Source organism: Notolepis coatsorum, assembly GCF_963971535.1.
Source record: "Notolepis coatsorum genome assembly, chromosome: 4".
In the NCBI taxonomy this organism is placed as follows: Eukaryota; Metazoa; Chordata; class Actinopteri; order Aulopiformes; family Paralepididae; genus Notolepis; species Notolepis coatsorum.
The window spans coordinates 7296217-7320014 of record NC_140168.1 but is presented as its reverse complement, the minus strand read 5'-3'; the positions used below and the strand labels follow the sequence as shown (position 1 = coordinate 7320014).

Genomic DNA, 23798 nt, shown 5'->3' with positions numbered 1-23798 from the left:
CACACTAGATGTTTTGTTTGTGTGTGGTAGAGTAGATAGAGGGGTTGTTTGTGTATGGTAGAGCAGATAGAGTACAATTATCATGGAAATAAATTCAAATCAACCTTCGGGTGCTCTCTCGCTGTGTGTGTGTGTGTGTGTGTGTGTGTGTGTGTGTGTGTGTGTGTGTGTGTGTGTGTGTGTGTGTGTGTGTGTGTGTGTGTGTGTGTGTGTGTGTGTGTGTGTGTGTGTGTGTGTGTGTGTGTGTGTGTGTGTGTGTGTGTGTGTGTGTGTGTGTGTGTGTGTGTGTGTGTGTGTGTGTGTGTGTGTGTGTGTGTGTGTGTGTGTGTGTGTGTGTGTGTGTGTGTGTGCGCACGCCCTGTGCGCATGTGACCGTGCTCAGTATGTGTGCATATTAATTTATGAAAACCACACAAGTTCCACACAGTGTTTGATTATACGACGATTATTATTTTGCAGATAGTTTCTCCAGAGCTGTCAAACTACTCTTAAATCACATAGAACAGTCTAAAAAACACTAAAGGAACCACAGTAGTTAACAGCATTCCCTCCTATATTGTTTCACGGTTTAGCACAGTCTATTACTTTGTAGCCTGAATGTGTTGTTGTCATTTAAATTTATTACATGACCATTTGAAACATTTGTATTGCAATTATGATGCTACATTATTGAAGAAAATAAATAAATACAAATGTTTTTTTTTTACTTGAGGATCAATACTTTATTTCACCACCACCGGCATCAGACCAAAGAATGACAGTACAGGGTTGTGTAAAAACATCTCATGGGAATCCTTTCAGCTGAAAAAAGGTGCTCAATAAAATGCAAGTGAAGGCGGAACGTTTTGATCTTAATCTTCTCTCCGCAGCGACTTGGCCCAAAGAAAGGTTTGGTGTGGCGTCTGTCTCTCTCTCTCTCTCACTGCACTGCGGTCGAGTGTTGGGATAAGGGAAGAAGTTGGAGGGGGGGGGTGGCGTGGTGAGTGTCCGTGCTTCTTAATAGGCGTGGTTGGCGACGTACAGAGACTCTGCACCGGCAGAGCTGGCCCCGGAGCCGACGTATTTACCGAGAGAGGCCTGGCTGTTAGCGAGGGCTCTCTTGATGAACTCCTCCTGGCAGGCCTTGCCGTTCTCCACCTTGCCTCCCCAGGCTTTGAGGGCGGAGGCCTGCAGGGCGCGGCCGTAGGAGAAGGTCAGGGCCCAGGGTCGGCTCAGGGGGCAGGAGTTCATGGAGCTCAGGTTGACCGAAGCCTGCTCCTCACTCTGGCCTCCGGACAGGAAGGTGATGCCGGGGACCGCGGGTGGCACGGTGCGGCGCAGGGCGGTGACGGTAGCCATGGCCATCTCCTGGCTGTTGTACTTGTAGGAGCACGAGTGGCCGGCGGTCACCATGTTGGGCTTCAGCAGGGTGCCCTCCAGGTACACGTGGTGGTCGTTCAGCGCCTTGTACACGGCGGCCAGCACCTTCTCCGTCACGTACTGGGAGCGCTTCAGGTCGTGGTCGCCGTCGGGGAGGATCTCGGGCTCGATGATGGGCACAATGCCGTGCATCTGGCAGATGCTGGCGTAGCGGGCCAGGACGTTGGCGTTCTCCATGATGGCCAGCCTGGAGGGGGTGGTGGCGGTGATCTTCAGGATGGAGCGCCACTTGGCAAAGTCGACGCCGTCCTTCTTGTACTGGGCGCAGCGCTCGTACAGCCCGTCCAGACCCTGGGTGGTGGTCTCTCCGTTGGTTCCGGCGAGAGGAACGGCACCCTTGTCGACCTTGATGCCGACCACCATGCCTCTGTCCTTGATGTGCTGGGGGAACAGCTTGCCCTCATCGGTCTTCTGGTACAGGGTCTCGTGGAAGAAGATGACGCCGCCGATACAGTGGTCCATGCGCTCGTCAGCGCAGAAGAGCAGCTGGCGGTACAACCTCCTGTTCTCCTCGGTGTTCTCAGCGCCGATGCTCTCGAAACGCTTAGCAATGCTGGGGGTAGACTCGTCTGCTGCGAGGATTCCCTTGCCGGGAGCGACGATCTTGAGGGCGATGTCGCTGAGCTCCTTCTTCTGCTCAGGAGTGAGGAAGGGGTACGCGTGAGGCATCCTGACTTTGAGTTTGGGAGGAGAGCTGAGAGGAGACGAGAGGAAGATCAGACTTAATGTCCACGACTACTCTGCAAACCCACTGCAGCTTGTATTTATCCTCCTCGATTGTGTGACCCCTCACATTTCATTGGCTATTAAAAGACCGGCACGGCAACCGGAGACACCGCGTGACATTCAGGAGAGACAGCATGCCGACCGCAGCATGGCGGCCGGCAGCCAGTAACAGAGGAAAGGCCAAAGATCCCTTCAGTAAAACCACTCTGAGAAACAGAGACACAGATGTCCAGAATTGTGTCAATTACTGAGTTGGAGATATTAGGGAAGGAGATATTATGTTGTTTAACCCAGTTTCAAACTTGAAAGTATCGAAATAAATGAGATCTCGGGAGGCCAAATCTTTCACACAGATCGCTAAAACTACAGAAAACCTTATTGGTATAAGTCCCTCACTCTAACTAGGCCTGACCTTTGCCAGGTCAAAAAGGCTTCGTCAGTGTGGGGAGGGATAAAGAGGTGGTTGTTGCAAATGGGGCTGTGGCTGGAGAACCCAAGGAGTGAATGAATGAATGAATGAATTAATGAATTAATTAATTAATTAATGAAAACTTTATTTAACAGATTGCAAAATGGGTACAATACAGTACGGCTCAATACACACAATTGTTAAGGGGATGCAGACCAGAGAAAGACGTTTGTCTTGTTTACATCAGGGTCCCCCATTTTCATTTCATATTGACATTTAAGACATACTCAACATACATGACATTTATGGCATAGGGACATATAGGTATTTAGTTCTGATACATTTGTGACATATACGGTATTCAAATATACAGTACTGTTACTCATAGATCCTGACAGAGTATATACATATGATGGGGAGGGGACTGTACATTAGAAGGGGGTGGGTGGGTGGGAGAGAAATATACATATACGGCGGGGAGAGTATACATGCGGTGGGGAGGAAACTGTCTATTAGGAGGGGGTGGGGGTGGGGGGTTTGGACATTTACGGTCGCCAGTTTCGAATTGCAGTCTCCCGTAGGTGCTCTTTAAGAGCGGTTTTGAATGTGGGTAGGGATTCACATTCCTTTACAGCTTTGGGTAGGGCGTTCCACATTGATGTGGCATAATTGCAAAACGTGTTTAGTCCCTTGTTTGAGCCGAATCTGGGTTTAACATGATTTGTTGAACTTCCTCTGGTGTTCTTGTCGTGGTATTCACTGACCTTTGGGAAGTATTTTGACATATACATGGGTACCTTAGTCGTATAGTGTATCTTGTAGACCAGGCCCATTGCAAGTTGCTGTACTCTGTCGTCTACTCTAAGCCATCCTAGGTTGTCAAAGTGTGCAGGGGTGAGGTGGGTTCTAGGGGTAAGGTCAAGTAGTAGTCTGACTAGTTTGTTTTGTGATGTTTGTAATCTTGTTTTTAGCGCCTTTGAGGTGCTTTGGTACCATGAGGTGCAAGCATAGTCGTATTACCCTTGAATGAGTGCTCCTGCCAGAGTCTTCAGGGTATTCTTGTTTACCAGAGAGGAGATCCGGTACAAGAATCTAGTTTGTTGGTTGACTTTTTTTGTTACATTGGATGCCATTTTGTCACAGGAAAGACTTGCCTCTAGGATGGAACCCAGGTAGGTAATTTCATCTTTCCTTGTGACAATATTGTCACCCACTGTAACTGAGAAGCCGTCGGTCTTGCTGAGTTTGTTATTTGAACCGAAAGGAATGGACTCTGTTTTGCCCATGTGTAATGATAGTTTGTTATCAGCGAGCCATATGCAGATTTTGCCTAGTTTCGAGCTGTGGGTTTTTTCAACCAGAGGCGCGCCTGAATTGAAGCCATATATTCAAAGTGGATACAACAATTGGGTTTCTTGAAAATGTGGTCGGCCGGATTGGCAATTCAGATGAGAGCAGAGCCCAATAGTGAGGTAGACTAACAGGATCCTGCTTCAGATTCACACCAACTCAGTGCCGGTTCTTGGGTCCATAAAATCATCTTGTGGATATTGGCTGCCCAATAGTAGTTTCTTATATCAGGGAGTGCCAATCCCCCACCCTCTCTAGGCCTCTGTAAGAACTCTCTTTTGATTCTGGGGGGCTTGCCTCCCCATATAAAATGGGAAATCAGTGCGTTTACTTTAGTAAAAGGGGATTTGGGTAAGAAGACTGGAAGGGATTGAAAAAGGTATAAAAAACGTGGAAGCACATTAATTTTTATGCAGTTTACCCTCCCCGCAATAGTTATATGTAAGCTATTCCATCTCTCCAGGTCTAATTTAAGCTTGGCTATTAGGGGTGAGAAATTATTCTCGATAAGGTCTGAAAATGTACGACATATGTTCACTCCCAAATACTTAAAACTGTCTTTAGCTATCTTAAAGGGAATTGCTTTTCAGGGATCTGTAAGGCTAGATTATTCACAGGGAAGCATTCACTCTTTGAAAAGTTAAGTTAAGTGTTTTTTACTCGGATTAAAAAAACGCCATGGGTCCACACATCTATTTGGGTCACAAATGATGTAATTGATTTGGCCATTTTAGAAGGAGAGACATTCTTTGGGTTAGATTTGTCTAGCCGTGGGTCTATTGCACAGTTGAGGTCGCCCCCCAGAATCAAATGGTGAGAGTTCAAATCAGGTAAACATGCTATTACCTTTCCCATGAATGCTGCGTCATCCCAATTGGGTGCATATAGATTAACTAGCACTACCATGACATTATTAAGGGGTCCTGAAACTATAATAAACCTGCCCTGGGGGTCTGCCGTAACCTTAGTTGGTCTGAACTATAAAAAAAATAACTGCTCAAAACCCACCTCTTCAACTTGGCCTTTAACCCCTAACTTTCTCACTTTATATGTATGTATATGTTGCCTCTGTCCACTATGTTTGTTAATTTGTCATCTCTCCCCCCCCCCCCCCCCTATGTAAAGCGACCTTGGGTCCTCTGAAAGGCGCTATATAAAACGAAGTTATTATTATTATTATTGAACTGTACTGTTTTATGTATTAAAATAGCTGTACCCCTTGCTTTGTCCAACCCAAGAGGCCTTCAATCTATGATGATCATTTGTGGTCAGATGGGATTCTTGCAGGAAGGCTATTTCGGTTTTAAGATGTTTTAGGTGGGAGAGTATTCTACCTCTCTTGACTTGGCCATTGATGCCTTTGACATTCCAAGAGACAAATCTTAGACTTGCTCCTGTCCTCTCTTATTCGATGCATTAGCCATATTCAGACATCAGGGTATGTGATGAAGTAGCATAGGATCTTGTTGAAAGTAGGCGAGGAGAGAGGACAGAACTAACACAGACAAAACTAACACAAACAAACTTGTTGGATCTAACACCTAAAATCCCTGACACCCAAACACTCCTTGCGGAGAACATACACATACTTACCCCTTCCTAAGCTTGTCCTAAGAACTAGAACTAGCAGCAGGGCTCCAAATACTGTGTCACTTCCGTATGACATAATCACTAACATTCTTGAGCAAACGAGGCTCCTGTCTTATTCACAGTTATGTCCATTTAAGTACAATAGAATAGACTGTATGAAAGCCAACAATAACAACACCCCTGGGTAGGGAAACAGGTCAAACAGGTAAAGTAAAATGAATAGCCTATGGCAGCCCTATTGGACTATATCAGATAAAAGAAATTAAAAATAAATAAAAACGAATAGAAAAGAAAAAATATATATATATATATGTATAATAATATCATTAATAAAAATATAAAATAGGAGTAAAAACATAAATAATAATAATGCAAAAAGGGGTATTATATATAAAAAATGGAGAAGTTTAAATAGAGTAAATAATAACAATAAAATCAAGAATCAAGAGGTTTATTTATAAATAAATAATTATCATTATATCCAAATGTATATATCTAAATAGTATATACACCCAATAGCTACATTATGTATATACTTACACATAATGCCTGTTCTAATACAAAATAATAATACTAAGTAAAATATTTAAATATCCTTCATAATTTATAATTATAACCATAGCATGATAATAAGGGGGAAGGGAGAGGATGAGCACTTGAGCATCTGCGCGCATGCACGCTCGCACCCACTCTTCGATATACGTCCATACCCACACACACACCTCCCTTAAAAAAATATAAAAAAAAAAGGATATACGCACACACACACATCATTCCTTTTGTTCGCATGTGCAGGGGCGGACCTTCCTACAGGCGATATAGGCGGTCGCCTAGAGCGCCTCCCAGAGGGGGGCGTCAAAAAAAATAAATTATTATTATTTTTTTTTTTGTGCAGTTTTGGCGCCCCCTCTATATCTGCAACCATCATTTTTACATAAAAAAATTCTAACATAAGGGAAAATGAGCCAAAAATCTAAAACGGTCGGTCGGTCTGAGCTGGGTATCGGTCAAGTGTTTATAGAATTGAGCGTTGAGGAAAGAAAGACTAACGTTAGAGAACTATGAAGAGGCAAAAGCCATAAAAAAAAATTACAAAAAAAAAAAAAAAAAAAAAAATCTTTCCTTTCTTTTGGGGGGGGGGGGGGGGGGGGGCGGCGCAGTGGTGAATCTCGCCTAGGGCGCCAAATGTGCTAGGTCCGCCCCTGCGCATGTGTACATGCGCGCACGCACAGACGCACGCACGGACAGTACATATCGAGGGCCCGGCTCGCAAGGGGGGATTCGCCCCATGTCTCCCACACTCCAACACCACAGCGGGTCTATCCTTTAATACCGTTTGACAGAGCTCATAGACAGCTCCAAGATTAGTTATTAGGGCTGTCAGTTTATCCCGTTAATTAGATTAATTAATTACACAGCAAATTATAGCGTTATCAAAATGTACTCAAAATTAATTAAATATATATATATTTTTTTATGATTTTTTTTTTAAATCTCATTAATTCCATAAGAACGTAGAATACACATTTACAGATTTTTTTTAATATGGTCCATTTGCATGTTCTTGGTATCTGATTCTAGGGACATCTATGGATCTCAGGGAATGTATTCCCAGTGTCAGAAATACTATGTCTGTTACTAGGCTTGAGTCAATTGTAATGAACCAAATGAGAATATCAATTAAATGTTTTTTATCTTTGACTGTGAATAACACCATGCTAAAATTTACCAGACCTGAAAAATCTAAGCAAATTAATAGATGGAAGATGATTAAACAGAAGGTTTGTAGATACAGTACTGAATTCTGCCATCCGGACACATGCCATTTGAAATATGATTATAGAATAATAGAATATCAGGCCTAAAATGCTTATGCGATTAAAATGCAATTAATTTAGATTAATTCATTACAAATCCTGTAATTAATTAGATAAATTTTTTTAATCGCCTGACAGCACTATTATAATATACAACGAATTCCGGCCCGAGGTGTCTCCCATGCCCCGCGCCAAGCCCTCGACACACACACACGAACAAACCCACACACACCCGCACATACGGCCGCGCACACACATTTCCACCTAAACACATCAATTTGGCTGAAACGCTAGACCCCCCCCCCCCTCCCGCAAATGCTCAGGTGAGAGGCCCTGTGTCCCCGCCATCAACGTATACATTAAATGAAGGTACCCACACTCACACACATGGATCCGCGCACGCATGCATGCATGCGCACACACACACACACACACACACACACACACACACACACACACACACACACACACACACACACACACACACACGCACACGCGCACACACACACACACCTCAATTGGCTGAGACGCTAGACCACCCCTCCCGCAGGCGCTCAGATAGGAGCCCTGTGTCCCAGCCACCAGCGCATACATTTAATGAAGGTAGAATACAAAAAAGAAAAAGAATAATGAGGGAAAGTTAAGACTATAGGCTACCCATTTACATATAAAGTCGGAGAGTCATTAGTTACCACTGATTGTCCGTCTGTAGAAGTGCGATGGCATTAGTGCGCTCTCAATCCGCAGGTGATGTTGTAGTAAATCTGTCCGACTCAACTTTCACTATAGTCAGTGGTGGGAGCGACATGTTGGTCGTAAAAGTCTCTGGCCTTTTCTGGGGACTCGAAGTAGAGGGTATCGTTTTGAAAACGAAACCTGAAGACGGTCTGGATGTAACGGGCCGGAACTTTATTCCCTTGTGATAAAGAGAGCTCTTCACAGCGTTGAACGCGGCTCGTTTTTTGGCCGAAACGGCGCTGATGTCCGGGTACATTCTTAACTCGTGGCCGCCGTACTCCAGTTTTTACGCTGCCTTGTCCATCTTAGTATTTTTTCTATGAATTTAACTATGAAAACTCTGGGGTTTCCTCTCGCGATCCTCACCCGATTTTGGCTCCGATAGAACGGTGGGCCCGGCCCGCTCTATCTCCACCGGAGGGTTGTTGAAAACGCCAGGTCCAGTCATTGCCATCAGCATTTCAGATATAAACACCGCCGGGGTCTTTGCCCTTTTTCGCTTCCCTCGGGGTACATTGATGATTCTCAAATTGGAACGCCTGGATCTGTTCTCAAGATCATCCACTCGGTCCTGGAGCATCGTGGTTGTGGACCGCAGCCGTTCAACAATGGTTTCCATCTCGGTGAGTTTTTCGAAGTTGTCTCCCACCAGCAGCACGTCGGTGTTATCGAGCCTGATATTGAACGTTGACATCTGTTGTCCCAGTGAGTCCACCGACTTTTTCAGAGTTTCTGCTGATTGTTGTATCAAGCTTGCTGTGTCGGATTTGAAGTAGGGATGTCTCGATCAAATTTTTTTGCTCCCGATCCGATCCCGATCATGTGATTTTGAGTATCTACCGATACCGATCTTTCCCGATCCGATCAAAAATAAATAAATAAATAAAAAAATGTATTTAAATTTTTTTTGCCCAATTTCTCACATTACATTCACCCTGAATGTTGACGTCATCCAGGTGAAAAGTTAACTTCATTAAAGCGAGGCATTGCAATCCTTGACATAAATCATTTGATGTATAATTAAATCAAAGGAAATGCGTTTGTTTTGGCAAAATTCTTCTGCTCTGTGTGACAATAAATAAATGAATGATGATATGCAATTTAAAACCAAAACTAAGGCCTCAGTATGAGTTTAAGACGTGAACATAGTCATGTTTGTTGAATAAAAAAAATATATATATATTATTTATTTTTTTGCCGATCCTGATCTTCGGAAAATCACATGATCGGCCCCAATCACGTGATCGTATCGGGACATCCCTAATTTGAAGCTATCACGTTGTCTACTGAGTAGTTCCTCCAGGTAATTTTTTATTGATTGGGAGTTCCCCGGCCTCATCAATGTTGCCCTCTGAGGTTGTATCTACCGTGCCAGCAAGCTTAGCCGCTGTGGCGCACATTGCAAGAGTTGAAGTAGTCGGTTGCAGTGGCGGCTGGTGTGAACTACATTTGGGTGGGCGCGGGGGGGGGGGGGGGGGGGGGGTGGGCAAGCGGACAGCTGACCAAGTAGACAACGTTACCAACGTTAAGTCGAGACTCTAGTTCATTCATACTACACTAGTACACGTATGATCAATGCAATAATGAACACATATATATATATCTTGTCATTTTAAACAAGTTACCATTCATTCATTCATCCATTATGCGTCACCCGCTGCGAAATTAACAACAACAATAACACGCTTGAAAACGCGCCCGGCTTCCATCATAATACATCATATTTCAACGCACAGCGCGTTACGCACTGATTGGCTGCGACGGATATAGCGATGAAACCAGTGCACGCCCACTGTAAGCGCTATTGCGTCTAGCCCGAGAGAAATGCGGCTACGGAAAGTATAGACGCGGTATGATTCTCTATCAGACAGAGTCACTTCCTGTTAATGAAAACAATTATTTATATTTGATATATTAACGTTATATTGTGCATTGGAAACACAAACATACTTAACACTATGATCGCCGATGACGGGTTTACACGTCATTCCTAGCCATGCTCATTCTGCCGAAGACGCCGTAACTCGTCTTTGATATCAATATTTCAAAAATCTGTGATCGAAATCATATTTCCCCTCCGCAGCCCTGAGACACACTGCAAAGCTCCACTCAACTCTCTAGCGGTTCAAGAGCGCCATCTGGTGGCCGATCGGCAGATTGCCAACCGGAAATCACCATTTGAACCGGAAGTGCTCATCCATATGTGGTCCGGGCACTCGCTATCGTTAGAGAGACTCCGTCTTTACACAGTGAACATCGATCGGTGCAAATAACTCGAAAAAACAACATGATTTGGACGTATATACTATTATACAACCTGGAAAAATGGATCGGGCATTTCTCCATCCCATAATAGAAAAAATTCTGTTCCACGCTCATCTGCCAGCGGCGCGAGGAAGCCACGGTGAGTTTCAACGTTATTTTCTAACGTCTTCTATACTAACTGATCTGATGAACATATGACCCACACTAGATGAATGGTATAACGTTGCCCACGGAATTATAAACGCCCCCCCACCCATCCGATCATCATCAGATGATACGTAGTAACTTCTAGAACCACGTCCAGTTGAAATTTTTTATCTTGCGCCGATTGCTATCAAACTGTATTTCATCATCAATATAATGCATTTGAGGCTATAAATCAAGTTCTGGAGAAAGCTGCAGAAAACGATAAAAACATACTTATACTTTAGACCATATTTTAGTATGAATATGTGAATGAAAAAGTTTAACGTTGCTACACCCTGAACAATACATATAGGACATTGAATGGGCCATAATAATGGCAATTTAGCAATAGAATTAAAAAAGTTATAGTGTTGTTTGTGTGTGGTATGCATATAGAGTACAATTATCATGGAAATTAATTCAAGTGAACCATATCGGGTGCTCTCTCGCTGTGTGTGTGTGTGTGTGTGTGTGTGTGTGTGTGTGTGTGTGTGTGTGTGTGTGTGTGTGTGTGTGTGTGTGTGTGTGTGTGTGTGTGTGTGTGTGTGTGTGTGTGTGTGTGTGTGTGTGTGTGTGTGTGCGTGCGTGCGCCTATTCTCAGTCCTTGCCCCACAATGGTGGAATGAACTACCCACCCCAGTTAGGACAGCCGAAACCCGTCCGATCTTTCGCCGTCGACTAAAGACACACTTCTTCAACCATTATCTGATAAAGGAAATATATATATATATCTAACCCTAACTAACCTTATTATCAGGCACTTGTCCTAATAAACTAACCTACACTGTAGCACTCAACACTTTGATGAACATTGTTACTCAGCTGATAGAGTTGTGCCCTTCCTGATGACCTGTCGTACAGAACTTGTAAGTCGCTTTGGATAAAAGCGTTTCAGCTAAATGACTAAATGTAAATGTGTGTGTGTGTGTGTGTGTGTGTGTGTGTGTGTGTGTGTGTGTGTGTGTGTGTGTGTGTGTGTGTGTGTGTGTGTGTGTGTGTGTGTGTGTGTGTGTGTGTGTGTGTGTGTGTGTGTGTGTGTGTGTGTGTGTGTGTGTGTGTGTGTGTGTACCTACTACCGTGCACATGTGACAGCGCTCAGTATGTGTGCATATTAATTTATGAAAACCACAAAGTTCCACACAGTGTTTGAGTAAGACAATTATTATTTTCCATGTTAATAATGACTGAATTGAAAATGTGGTTAAGCAAGCTACTATTTGGGTGCAGACTGCAGCAGTGTGACTTTTATTTGTTTCGGATAGACATTTTAGAGAGGATAGAATTACCATGATGTATTATACTGGATTTTGCTTGCCCCGCAGAATATTACAGAGCACAGAAGAAAGAATGCCTCTGACTCATTATACGTAACGTGAATATGTCATGTAATTTTACAGAGCGTCACTAATACAATGTATGTAGCATTTCACCTGTTCGGTGAAGCGTATAAGTGCTCAGCACACTGTAAAAACTGGGATCGGGGTTAACTAATATTTATTAAATAATTATTAGTAAGTAACCTATATATAATTTTTTTTTAAATACTATGTGCCGTTTGAAATCGAATCGAGTTGAATTCAATTAATTTGAACAATTTATGAATTGCATGATTTTACACAGTTTTTGGTTGAATAAAATTAGCTGATCAGTTTTTACAGTGTAGACTGGGTAGAGATAAGTAATAGTCTCCCCTGGGGGGGGGGGGAGTGTGACTTTGCCGGTCAACTCTAAAAAAGGCTGACACCAGCAAATGTCTACATTTATTTATTTTCACTGTGTGTGTGTGTGAAAATAAATAGTGCTTTCTTATCAGAGATTGTGGTATATTAACTATTAATCACACTGGAGCAAACTATTCAGAGCATCCCACACCCCTCTCTTTTCTGAATCATGGTTCGCTCCGCCGCTGCGGGGTCTGGTTCAGCTCAGCCTCGTCATATCTGCTCTGCCTCCCCGACCGGAGGAGCTCCTGTCCTGGGTGCGTCTCCCACCGCGCTCCTGTCTGTCGGTCTGTCTCCCGACCTGATGAATGAAAGATCTCAGAGGAGGACAGTCACAGGACACGTCCACCGGTGGAACTGGAAGGAAGATACTGTACAATTTTGAGAAGGGCTTCTCGCAGTTCTTTCTCCGTGTGTCCGTTATTAACCGGACACCGGTCATGATCAATGAATCTCCCGTGCTGGCAGCTCCGTGATGCAGAGGGACGTGCTGCTGTGTTTCCCCCGGTGTTGCTGGAAGCGTCGGCCGGTGAAGAAGAGAGGAGAAGGACCTCGATGACAACGTTTGTTGGATGAACAGAGAGAATAACGCGTTTGAATGACATCTAATGACTGTGGTGGTTCTTTTTTTTTTGGAATCTGATTGTTTGTGTGCACAGGAATATTCCCATTGCACCTGCAAAAAATATTGGACTGCTGGATATTTGCACCTGCAAAACGGAGATATTGGATATTAATATTGGACTGCTGGATATTCTACTCCCGATAACAATCATAATAATAATTCACTGCATGGGCTCTATCTAATAAAATCAAATTAAACCGTTTAAAGCGGATCTCAACACGATAGAGACAAAGAATATAGTGGAAGGCTATTCCTCCCTCATCCTCTCGACTATCTCTGCAGACATCTATAGGCTAGTATAATTACCTTTGCATTATTTATTATTAAGCGAGAACGCTTTCATTGTGGCCTCTCAAAGAAGCACGTGGCTACTATTTGTTTTCATGTGTAAACTGCAGATTATTATTGACAAATGCTGCCGTTTGTTTAGATAATAATAATAATAATAATAAAATAATAATAATAATAATAATAATAATAATAATAATAAACTTTATATTTGTATAGCACCTTTCATACAGAAACTGCAGCTCAAAGTGCTTCACGGCAGAAAAAAGACATATAAGGCATAAAAGATAGATAATCAGATTAATTTCAAGGTTGCTTATTAGTTGTCACTAGATGGGAGGATTCAGGATAACGACGGCACGAGGAGGACGTCCCCACTGACTGACGCCCCCCCCCCCCCCCCCCCCCCCCCCGTCTGCGTGTGGGCGGCATGCTGGACCTCCTCAGGATGAAGGAGGCGTGTCGCATCTGCTCGCGGGAGCTCTGCGGCAACCAGCGGCGCTGGATCTTCCACCCGACCTCCAAGCTCAACCTGCAGGTCCTCCTGTCCCACGCCCTGCGGCGGGAGCTGATCACGCGGGGCGACGGCCGCGGCGAGTTCGCCTGCTCCAAGTGCGCCTTCATGCTGGCGCGCATGTACCGCTTCGACACGGTGATCGCCCGCGTGGAGGCGCTGTCCATCGAGCGGCTGCAGCGCCTCCTGCAGGAGAAACACCGGCTGGCGCAGTGCATCGGCGGGCTCTACCGGAAGACCAACGGGGAGGAGGAGGACGGCGGCGACCGGGACGGGGACGTGGCGGGGGGCACAGGGGGGGGGGACCAGGCGGCGGGGGACGGCGTGGTGGACATGTCCGGCCTGACCCACGCCAAGTACTGCGCCCTGCTCCAGGAGGACCTGGTGTACTCTCTGTACGAGTCCTGGGCCGAGGACGGGCTGGCCGAGGCGGGTCACCACCACCACCACCACCAACACCCCCACCACCCCCAGTGTAGTGCCGGGCCGGGGTCGGAGGTCGTGGTGGGGGGGTCACAGGCGCGGTGTGCCCCTAGCCCTAGCACACCCACCAGGAGGTGCCGGGGCTGTGCCTACTGGCGCGTGGCGGACTCGGACTACGAGGCGGTCTGCAAGGTGCCCAGGAAGCTGGCGAGGAGCATTTCCTGCGGCCCGTCGACCCGGTACTCTGCCAGCGTCGTGGCCGGAACCGGAGGAGGAGGAGGAGGAGGAAGAGGAGGAGGAGACAAAGAGGAGGAGGATTCGGAGGAGCCCCCCTCCTCGCTCACGCTGGTCCCCGGGTCGTCTCGGGACCCGTCGACCCGGACGTCGGACAGCGACCGCACCCTGGCGGGCCGGGCCAGCTCCAGCCCCTCCGTGGAGTCCCTGGAGACGGCGGGAGACTCGACCGCCCGGCCCGCCGCCTCCACCGGGACGAGAGGCAGAGAGGGAGGACCAGGCGGCTTCCTCCTCCGGGACGACGACGACCAGCTATCGGACTCCCTCTCCGAGGAGCACATGGTGCAGGGAGCCCCTCTCGGTGGTGGTGGCCACACTAGTGGCCAGGTGTCCCCCACTGGACCCACGACGCCGCGCCGTCTGTCCCTGGCCCTCTGCCTGATCCAGAACTGTGCCGCGTATCGACCCGTCCACACTCCGAAAGGCAGTAAGCTGCCCGTGCTGCTCAGACACAGCCCCACCGACGGAGGCGCCCGGCTGGGGATGTCTCCTTGTGGAACCTACGGAGGAGGAGGAGGAGGAGGAGGAGAAGGGGACGTCCCCCCCGCTGCCCTCCTCCTCCTCCCCGCCGCCGCGTCTGAACCGATGCCCCCGCTGATCAGGCTGGACGACGGCGCGGGGGGGGTGGGGATGGGGATGATGATGATGGATGGGGGGGGTCTGGTGGATCTGGCTGAGATGATGGAGGAGGATCTGTGGGAGGATGTCTATAGAGAGTACCCACCTCCACGCCCTCACCAGGTTAGAAGAACATCACCAGGAGGGTTTAAAAAAAAAAAAAAAGACAAAGAAGTTCCAGGCACTCTTCAAGTATATAAAAAAATTATTTAATTCGTTGCTTAGTTCATAATGGAACAATTAAAAAAACCAACATGTTTCGGCCTCTCTATCGGCCTTCTTCAGGTCAGATACGTCGGGAGGGTGTTTATTTTCTATCTGCAGCGTTCGAATTATTATCATTATTATATATTCGCGCGCATCTTCTCTGCAGTGAGTTTGAACTTCACTCGACGTTCTCAAGAGGCTCTCGACCGTCAGCCGCGCCGCTAGATAATGACTAATCTCTCTTCTCTTTCCTGACTAATGAGTTTTAGTTGGATAATCCAACTGTCATTCACTTGAATCCCGCCGCTTGCGGATGTGTTTGCCCCCCGAAGGATATGCGCTACGGTGCATTGAATTGTGTGTGTGGGTGTGTGTGTGTGTGTGGGTGGGTGGGTGTGTGTGTGGGTGGGTGTGTGTGCTTCAGTTTCAAATTGTCTTAGTGTGTGAGCCCATTTAGTAACTGCTCAGGTGTGGGTAAACCGTGAGACATGTCGTCATGACATAATAACCTAACATGCTTGGTCTGTGTGTGTGTCTGTGTGTGTGTCTGTGTGTGTGAGAGAGAAAGAGATCACTCGAGAGCCAGTCACATAATCGTACATACACAGGAAATAGGGCTGGGTACCGTTCACATTTGAACCGGTACCGGTACCCAACGGTACCTTTTTTTCGGTACTTTAGTCTCTAAAAATGTAATCTACCTACCTCGGTTGTAAAAAAAATGTGTCCAAACTTCCAATTATTTATTATCATTATTATTTATTTAGAACAATTTGTTAATGTATATATAATATTGCAGCGAGTGTTGTCTGCACCTAGCTCTGTAAAGTGTAACCACCACACTTTCGACCGTTTTCGGCTTGCCATCGCCCCGACTGCTTTGTTGGTGTTGAATCAAGTCGAATCCTAGGTGAGCGTGTATTGTGCGCGTGAACGTTGACGTGAACGTGTGGCACGCTTCGTAGGTTTCGTTTCGCGGTTTAAAACGAAACGTTGACGTCATCGGACAAACAAAAAAAATCCCTAACAGGAAGGTCTAGTTTCTTCATGGTCTGTCGTTACAAATCCCCTCACAGTAAAACTTTAAGATTCTATGGTACAAGGCAAGCCAATATCAGATTTCTAATACCATGTGTTTGTTATTGTGATGGCGTAACCTGAGGCATAGGGGCTATATCACTCTTGATGAATTGACTAATGACGTGCAAGGATCTACCTTCCCTGAGGGGAGAAGAGAATCTGCTGACGGATGAATAGGAATCAAATTTCTTCTTTTCGTTATGAGGCAGTTTCGTCCCCTCACAGAATAGTGTCACGACGGTCACGGGACTTTAGCATCCTGCCAGCGTGAACACACGTGTGTCTGTGTATGCGCGTGGACGCACACACACACATTATAGCAATACCTACCTCACATTTAAAATGACAAATTCTACCTCCCTTTCACTACCTCACTACAGACGGTTAACCTTTTCACTACCACACTACAGAAGGTTAACCTTTCACTACCACACTACAGACTGTTAACCAACCGTCTGTAGTGTGGTAGTGAAAGGGTTAACCTGTAGTGTGGTTGTGAAAAGGTTAACAGTCTGTAGTGTGGTAGTGAAAGGGTTAACCTTCTGTAGTGTGGTAGTGAAAAGGTTAACCGTCTGTAGTGTGGTAGTGAAAGGGTTAACCTTCTGTAGTGTGGTGGTGAAAGGGTTAGCCTTCTGTAGTGTGGCTGTGAAAGGGTTAACCATTTGTCGTGTGGCAGTGATGGGGTTAACCTTCTGTATTGTTGCCGTGAAAGGGTTTAGTGTGGTAGTGAAAGGGTTAACCCTTTGGTAGTGTGGTAGTGAAAGGGTTAAGCCCACAATCTCCAATGGCAATTTGGGCAGAGTGTGTTTGTGTGTCTGCGTGTGCTTGTCTGTGTGTGTCTGTCTGTGTGTGTCTGTCTGTCTGTCTGTCTGTCTGAATTAGCAAGTAGCCATTCCGTGCCTGGTCCCAGAGTCCTGGGCAGTGGACTAAAGTAGGTTAGATGTGGGGAGACAGCCATTCCGTGCCTGAGCTGGCAGGGCAGTGGACTACAGTAGGTTAGATGTGGGGAGACATCCATTCCGTGCCTGAGCTGGGCAGTGGACTACAGTAGGTTAGCTGTGGGGAGACATCCATTCCGTGCCTGAGCTGAGCAGTGGACTAAAGTAGGTTAGATGTGGGGAGACATGAAGACGTGAGGTGGCTGGCTCCACTACTGGCCTATTTTCACTAAGAGCCCTGGAGGCAAAATTATCCACGTGATGTAAGACCCCCCCCCCCCCCTTCTGTCTCAACACTGGTTGGCTAGTATAGCGTATATAGTACAACAATACTGGATGTCTGTGACATATTAGTGTCTTTGTACAACAAAAATACAGAATCTAGAACTTTTAATTCTTAACTATAGCCTACAACTTGTAGGGACTTGATTGAGCACAGAGTGACAGGGTGACAGTTACCATCTTCCACTTTTACATTTAAAACAACATTGTCAATATTACACTTACTGTACACTTAATGTAGATCTCTGTATTTTTTACTGTATATTTTATATTAGATTGTACATACATAACAGAGGAAATGTGAATGTGAATCCCGGACCGTAGTTTATTATTATGTTATTCTTAGGCTTATTTTATTCCTTATTCTAAGGCAATTTTTTGTTATTCTTATTCGTGATTTGTTTTGTCTACCTAAATGTTTACTGTGAGCGATTTAGTGCCAAATTAATTTCCCTCTGGATGAAGCCACACACTTATATAACCTTCCCTGTTTTTAACTGGAATCTTACACGCTACTATAGAACGTGAGTGCACTTATGCAGCCGCGCTTATGTGATGGCTATTTAAAGAAAAGAATCACTCACACACACACGCACACGCACACGCACACACAGTCACACACAGACACACACGGTCACAGACACACAGTATTACAACCATCTCCTCAGAGACAGTCTTCTGGGGGCTTTGAGCGAAATGCACACATGACCGAGCAAAGGGCAGAATATTAGATTAGGGGCGTCTGAATGTTGCAAACATATATTACACAATCTACGCCGCCGTGGTTATGGGACCGCATGCCTCTGTATTTTTCATGATTACCGAGGCAGATTTCATAAATGTAGTAGTAGTTCTAGTAGGCTTACGTAACAGTCTCCTCCTCCTCCTCCTCCTCCTCCTCCTCCTCCTCCTCCTCCTCCTCCTCCTCCTCCTCCTCCTCCGCGCGCTGCGCCTCTATGACTGAAGCGGTAAAGGCACACATTAGTGACGTGTGGCCGGGCAGGACGGAAGCTTGGCCTACTAGGGATAAGAGAAGCTGACCGGCAACCAAAAGCTCCCTGGTTTTGATCCCTGACGTCTAGCAGGGGGGCTCTACCATAGATATCTATATAGAACACTAGATAGCTTAAGGCGGAGTCACCAGCGTCACTGAACCGCCGCCATCTTGCCAGGGGCAGCCTTGAGTGAGAGTGAGTGAGCTGCACAGACAAAAATACTCATAACTCGCTGAAATATTGACGGATTTACGAAACATTTTAAAGATGTTTTTTTTTTTACAAACCACTTGAATCATAGCCACGTTAATAATGCTTGTAATAAACCAAACCGTTTGTAAATCCGTCAATATTTCAGCGAGTTATGAGTATTCTTGTCTGTGCAGCTCACTCACTCTCACTCAAGGCTGCCCCTGGCAAGATGGCGGCGGTTCAGTGACGTCGCTCTCCATTGGCCGGCAGCGCGGGCAAGCTATCTAGTGTTCTATATATATATCTATGGGCTCTACCCCCAGCACTGCAGTGTGATTGGAGGATAGCTGTTACCGCGGTTACAGCACCCGGCATCTAGCATCTCACCTTCGCGTGAGAGAGAGAGAGAGACACTCTGAAATTAGCTCTGCGATGCTACACTCGGACTTCTCCAAATAAATATCTCTAAACGGTCTCTAGGGCAGGGGTTCTCAAACTTCTTTATACCACGACCCCATTTGATTTGATTTGATTCTTTTTGGCGACCGGCCCACGCTTAATGTATCGCGTTGTATTTCAACGTGGAATTAAGGAATATCAAAATAAAAGCACACGTTGTTGTTGAACTTGATCGTGCATATTTATTAGAAAATTGTATCACAGCACTATGTTATCTATACACATCTATAAAACGAGGTATATTTAGCCAAAATATGTTGCCAGAACAACATAAAAAAAAAAAATCTACGGGATCTCTAGGGATCGGTATACACTGTAGGGATATGTGTCTAGGGATGTGCAGAAAGACAAGTCTCTATTGCGTACACTGTCAACAAAGCGATGTTCTGGGGCGCCAGGGTGCGTCTATACTTTTACCAACCGCGATCTGATTGGCCACTGACGTTTCTGGTCATGTGACATGTGCGCCAATCGTGTGACGACTGTTTCTATCACTATTTCCGCCTCGAACAGCCTGCAAACTACCTAACGCCTAGTTTATCACTGGTTAAGCTTATAGGCGACTCTTTCGCAGTTGGTTAAGGTTAGAGTTTGGAATCAGGGCTGGTGTTCTATCGCCCTGCTCTAAGACAAACTCTAACCTTAACCAACTTCGAAAGAGTGCCTAAGCTTAACCGGTGAAACAAACGGGCGTCACACGACCAGAAACATCAGTGGCCAATCGGATCGCAGAACGCAACGCGGAACTGGAAAAAGTTGGTAAAAGTAATGATGCCGCCAGGGTGGCGCACCACGTAACGCACTTCAGGTCTATCCAATAAAGCAATAAAATGCAAAAAAAAATGATCTAAAAACTAAGCGATGTCCTCCGTGTGGACTAAGCCGCTGTGTGTCTCCGTGTCTCTCTCTCTCTCAGAGCCTGGTGGAGGAGCAGCAGAGCCAGCTGGACCAGTACGAGTGCGCGGCGGGTCAGTGCGTCAGCGAGCTGCAGAAGGCCCAGCTCCAAGTCCAGTCCCTGCAGACCAAGATCCACGAGGGAGAGGCCAACAGCACCGTAGGTTCTGATGGATCGATTGATTGAGAACTTTATTTAACAGATTGCAGAATGGGTACAATACACCGTACGGCTCAACACACACAATTGTTAACGGGGATGCAGAGAACAGAGAAAGACTTTCGTCTTGTTTACATCAGGGTCCCCCATTTTCAATTCATGTTAACATATGACATGTTATACAACGGCATGCAAATTTCTCGATTCTGATTGGCTGAAACGGTCCATTTACACGTCTTTATTGGCAACAATCCACGGTCCTGGGCTCAGGACCCGCCCACAACCGAATCACATATCACTCCGCCGGCTCACTCCGGTAGAAAACAAGATCGCGGACAACAAATGGATATGTTGATAGCGCCATAACGACTAAATATGAAGCGATTCTGTCACTGCGAATGTGTTAGTCCTTTAAACAATGTTGGATGATGTAATTGATGGGTCTTGAGTCATTCTAGAACAAAAGAAAAATCGCGATTTGATTGATTGATTAATTTGCATTTTTTTCTTTCAATTTCTTTTTCCTTCTCTCTGACTGTCAGCGCTAGCTCTAGTCTCCACCCACCGCCACCCCCCCCCCCCCCCCCCCCACACACACACACACACACACACACACACACACACACACACACACACACACACACACACACACACTCCTGTCTGCAACGCGGGTCAGACTGAGAGAGAGCTGGGTGCTGCGCTGTTCTAAGTGAGCATGGCATGGCCTATTGAGTTGATTGATTGATTGATTGATTGCTAATTTTATTACTGTACGCTTGGTTTCCAACTGGTTAAGTTTAGGCCCTCTACAGTAGGTTTAAAAAAATAAATAAAAAAATAGGGCGAAGAAAACGTTTTTTTTTCTATAGGGCAAAGAAAACTTTTTAATTAGTTTTACCTACTTTCTATAGAAGCATCTAAGAATGAAGTTCTATGGGAAGTAGGTCTGCATTCCCTTAACAATTGTGTGTATTGAGCCGTACTGTATTGTACCCATTCTGCATCTGGTAATACAATTTTCAATCAATCATTCCAATAATACACAGTTGGATGTGTTAGTTGGTTGGATGCACTTCAAGCTGCTTCCACATGAGGCAACTTCTCTCAATCATTCCAATAATACACAGTTGGATGTGTTAGTTGGTTGGATGCACTTCCGATCTGCTTCCACATGGAGGCAAATTGTCTTTTTTGTAGTTGTGGGAACTACTTTTTCTGGCGGATGGTTTTTTCAATAAATCTTCGATTAATGTGTGTTTATTGTATAGAAATAAGGTTGGATGAATGTGGCAGTTGTATAAAAGCTTTACACCACTTGCAGTCGTGATTTGTGAACAATAAACCATGCCTAGGGGGGTCTAACGACCACCCCTAGGCATGGTTTATTGTTCACAAACCACTCCTGCGCGTGATGTAATGCTTAAGTATACAGTACTGTTACATCCAGACATTTATGACATACAAGATATACAAATATAGAGTACTGTTTATTTACAGACAGAGTTTCTAAAAGAGAATATATACATTTGAGGGGGAAACAACTGTACATTGGGTGGGTGGGGTTTGGACATTTACCGGGGCCATTTTCGAATTGCGGCCTCCCGTAGGTGCTCTTTTAGAGCGGTTTTGAAGGTGGGTAGGGATTCACATTATTTTACGGCTGTTTACCGTATGTCACCTGTGACGCCGTCTGTAGTGTGGTAGTGAAAGGGTTAACCTTCTGTAGGGTTAACCGTCTGTAGTGTGGTAGTGAAAGGGTTAACCTTCTGTAGTGTCGCAGTGAAAGGTTAACCTTCTGTAGTGTGGCAGTGAAAGGTTAACCTTCTGTAGTGTCGCAGTGAAAGGGTTAACCCTTCTGTAGTGTGGTAGTGAAAGGGTTAACCTTCTGTAGTGTGGTAGTGAAAGGTTAACCTTCTGTAGTGTGGTAGTGAAATGGTTAACCTTCTGTAGTGTGGTAGTGAAAGGGTTAACCTTTTGTAGTGTGGCAGTGAAAAGGTTAACCTTCTGTAGTGTGGCAGTGAAAAGGTTAACCTTCTGTAGTGTGGTAGTGAAAATGTTAACCTTCTGTAGTGTGGTAGTGAAAGGTTAACCTTCTGTAGTGTGGTAGTGAAAATGTTACCCTTCTGTAGTGTGGTAGTGAAAGGGTTAACAACGTCTTAGTGTAATGCCGTGTGTGCGATGTAATGCAGCCATGATCGGCATTGGAACTATGTCCGTTTTTAACAACATTTCTATCGTCGTTGGTATTTTACCGCCTTGGCGGCGTTGGATGTCGACCAACAGTGGACCGATTGAAGGTCAGACAGACAGACAGACAGTGACCTCTTTGTGTGTCTCTCTCTCGTCTCGTTGTGCAGAAGCTCCAGGAGAAGCTGACCGAGATGGAGTGTGAGCTGCGGTCCATCCGCCAGGCCGCCCAGGGCCAGGAGAGGACCATCCAGGGGCTCACAGAGTCCGTGAGCAGCAAGGACAGCGAGGTGTGTGTGTGTGTGTGCACACGCGTGCGTGTGTGTGTGTGTGTTGTGAAACAGGGCGGCAAATAGAAGTCACCAACATAATACAACGCCTCTATTGTATAGAATTGCACACAGTTAGTACTCACACCACACCCTGTGATCCACCCCGCCCTGCCCCCCCCCCCCAGGCCCAGGAGCTGTACCAGCTGATCGAGGGCCAGAACGCCACGCTGAGTAAACTGAGAGAGATGGCCCATCGCAACCAGCTCTCACGCTCCCAGGTGAGTGAGTCCATGATGTCAAAAAACCTTTTTTTTTTATCTTTTTTTTGTGTGTGTGTGTATTGTTTTTAATTGACCTATAGTTCATTCATGCTGAGTGAATCAGTTCCCCCAGCCACATTTGTGTATTCAACGTTTTTTGGGGAATGAATTAATCGAATCGAATCGAATCGTGGTCAAAAGAAGAGATTTCATGATGCATTGAATCGTTGCCTGAAGAATGGTAATAGAATCTAATCGTTGTGAGGTCGAATCGTTACACCCCTATAGTCTCGGCCTTCCTCACCAAACGCCATTCATACGCCACTGGGGTGGGGAAATACTTGAAAGTTGTTTGAAAGTCGCTAAGCACAAGTAATCCACCCTTGTGAAAAGTCATTTATTTTTGCTAATCTTGCTATATATATATATATAACTATTAAAAACAAGGTAAGCGCCCAGGGCGCCGGTGTGATGTACTCACTGTATTCTCTGGTGATTCCACCTCCAGGCTCCAGAGGGGGGTGGCGAGGCGAGGACGCTTGCCCAGCTGCAAGGTGAGCTGGTGGGGGTGCAGAGTTCTCTGTTCTCCCTGGGCCTGGAGCTGGAGGCCAGCCAGAGGGGCATGAGGCAGAGCCAGCGGCAGGGAGAGGACCTGGCCAGGGTGAAGGACAGACTCCAATCTGACCTCCAGGAGGCGCTGCAGCACCGAGAGGTCACTGAGAAACACAACCAGGTCCGTATCAAATCAAATCAAATCAAATGTATTTGTAAGGCCCGACAACATACGTTAATGTCGCCAACGGGGCCGGACACGTCTTCTTTAAACAAGTCGAGAAGAAACATCACAAGAAATCAAGAACAAAGCAATGAATGCAACACTCCCAGACAT

The 23798-nt window shown here is 45.8% G+C and overlaps 2 protein-coding genes across 2 annotated transcripts in view; one reads left to right on the top strand and one right to left on the bottom strand.

The window, feature by feature from the left end:
• Positions 1 to 423: 423 nt before the first annotated feature.
• On the bottom strand, positions 424 to 2140 carry LOC311227436 (fructose-bisphosphate aldolase A-like). Its single transcript, XM_084313077.1, has one exon. The coding sequence runs from the start codon at positions 2086 to 2088 to the stop codon at positions 997 to 999; it is 1092 nt and encodes a 363-aa protein (XP_084169203.1). The 5' UTR covers positions 2089 to 2140; the 3' UTR covers positions 424 to 996.
• An 11424-nt stretch (positions 2141 to 13564) lies between these two features.
• LOC311227630 (myomegalin) overlaps positions 13565 to 23798 on the top strand; it is a gene marked incomplete at both ends in the record, with an annotated part of 76988 nt that continues 66754 nt past the window's right edge. The window contains 5 exons of the mRNA XM_084313353.1: positions 13565 to 15106; positions 20053 to 20190; positions 22548 to 22667; positions 22835 to 22927; positions 23418 to 23642. Of these exons, the coding sequence (XP_084169479.1) occupies positions 13565 to 15106; positions 20053 to 20190; positions 22548 to 22667; positions 22835 to 22927; positions 23418 to 23642 (2118 nt within the window). The remainder of the gene's footprint in view (positions 15107 to 20052; positions 20191 to 22547; positions 22668 to 22834; positions 22928 to 23417; positions 23643 to 23798) is intronic.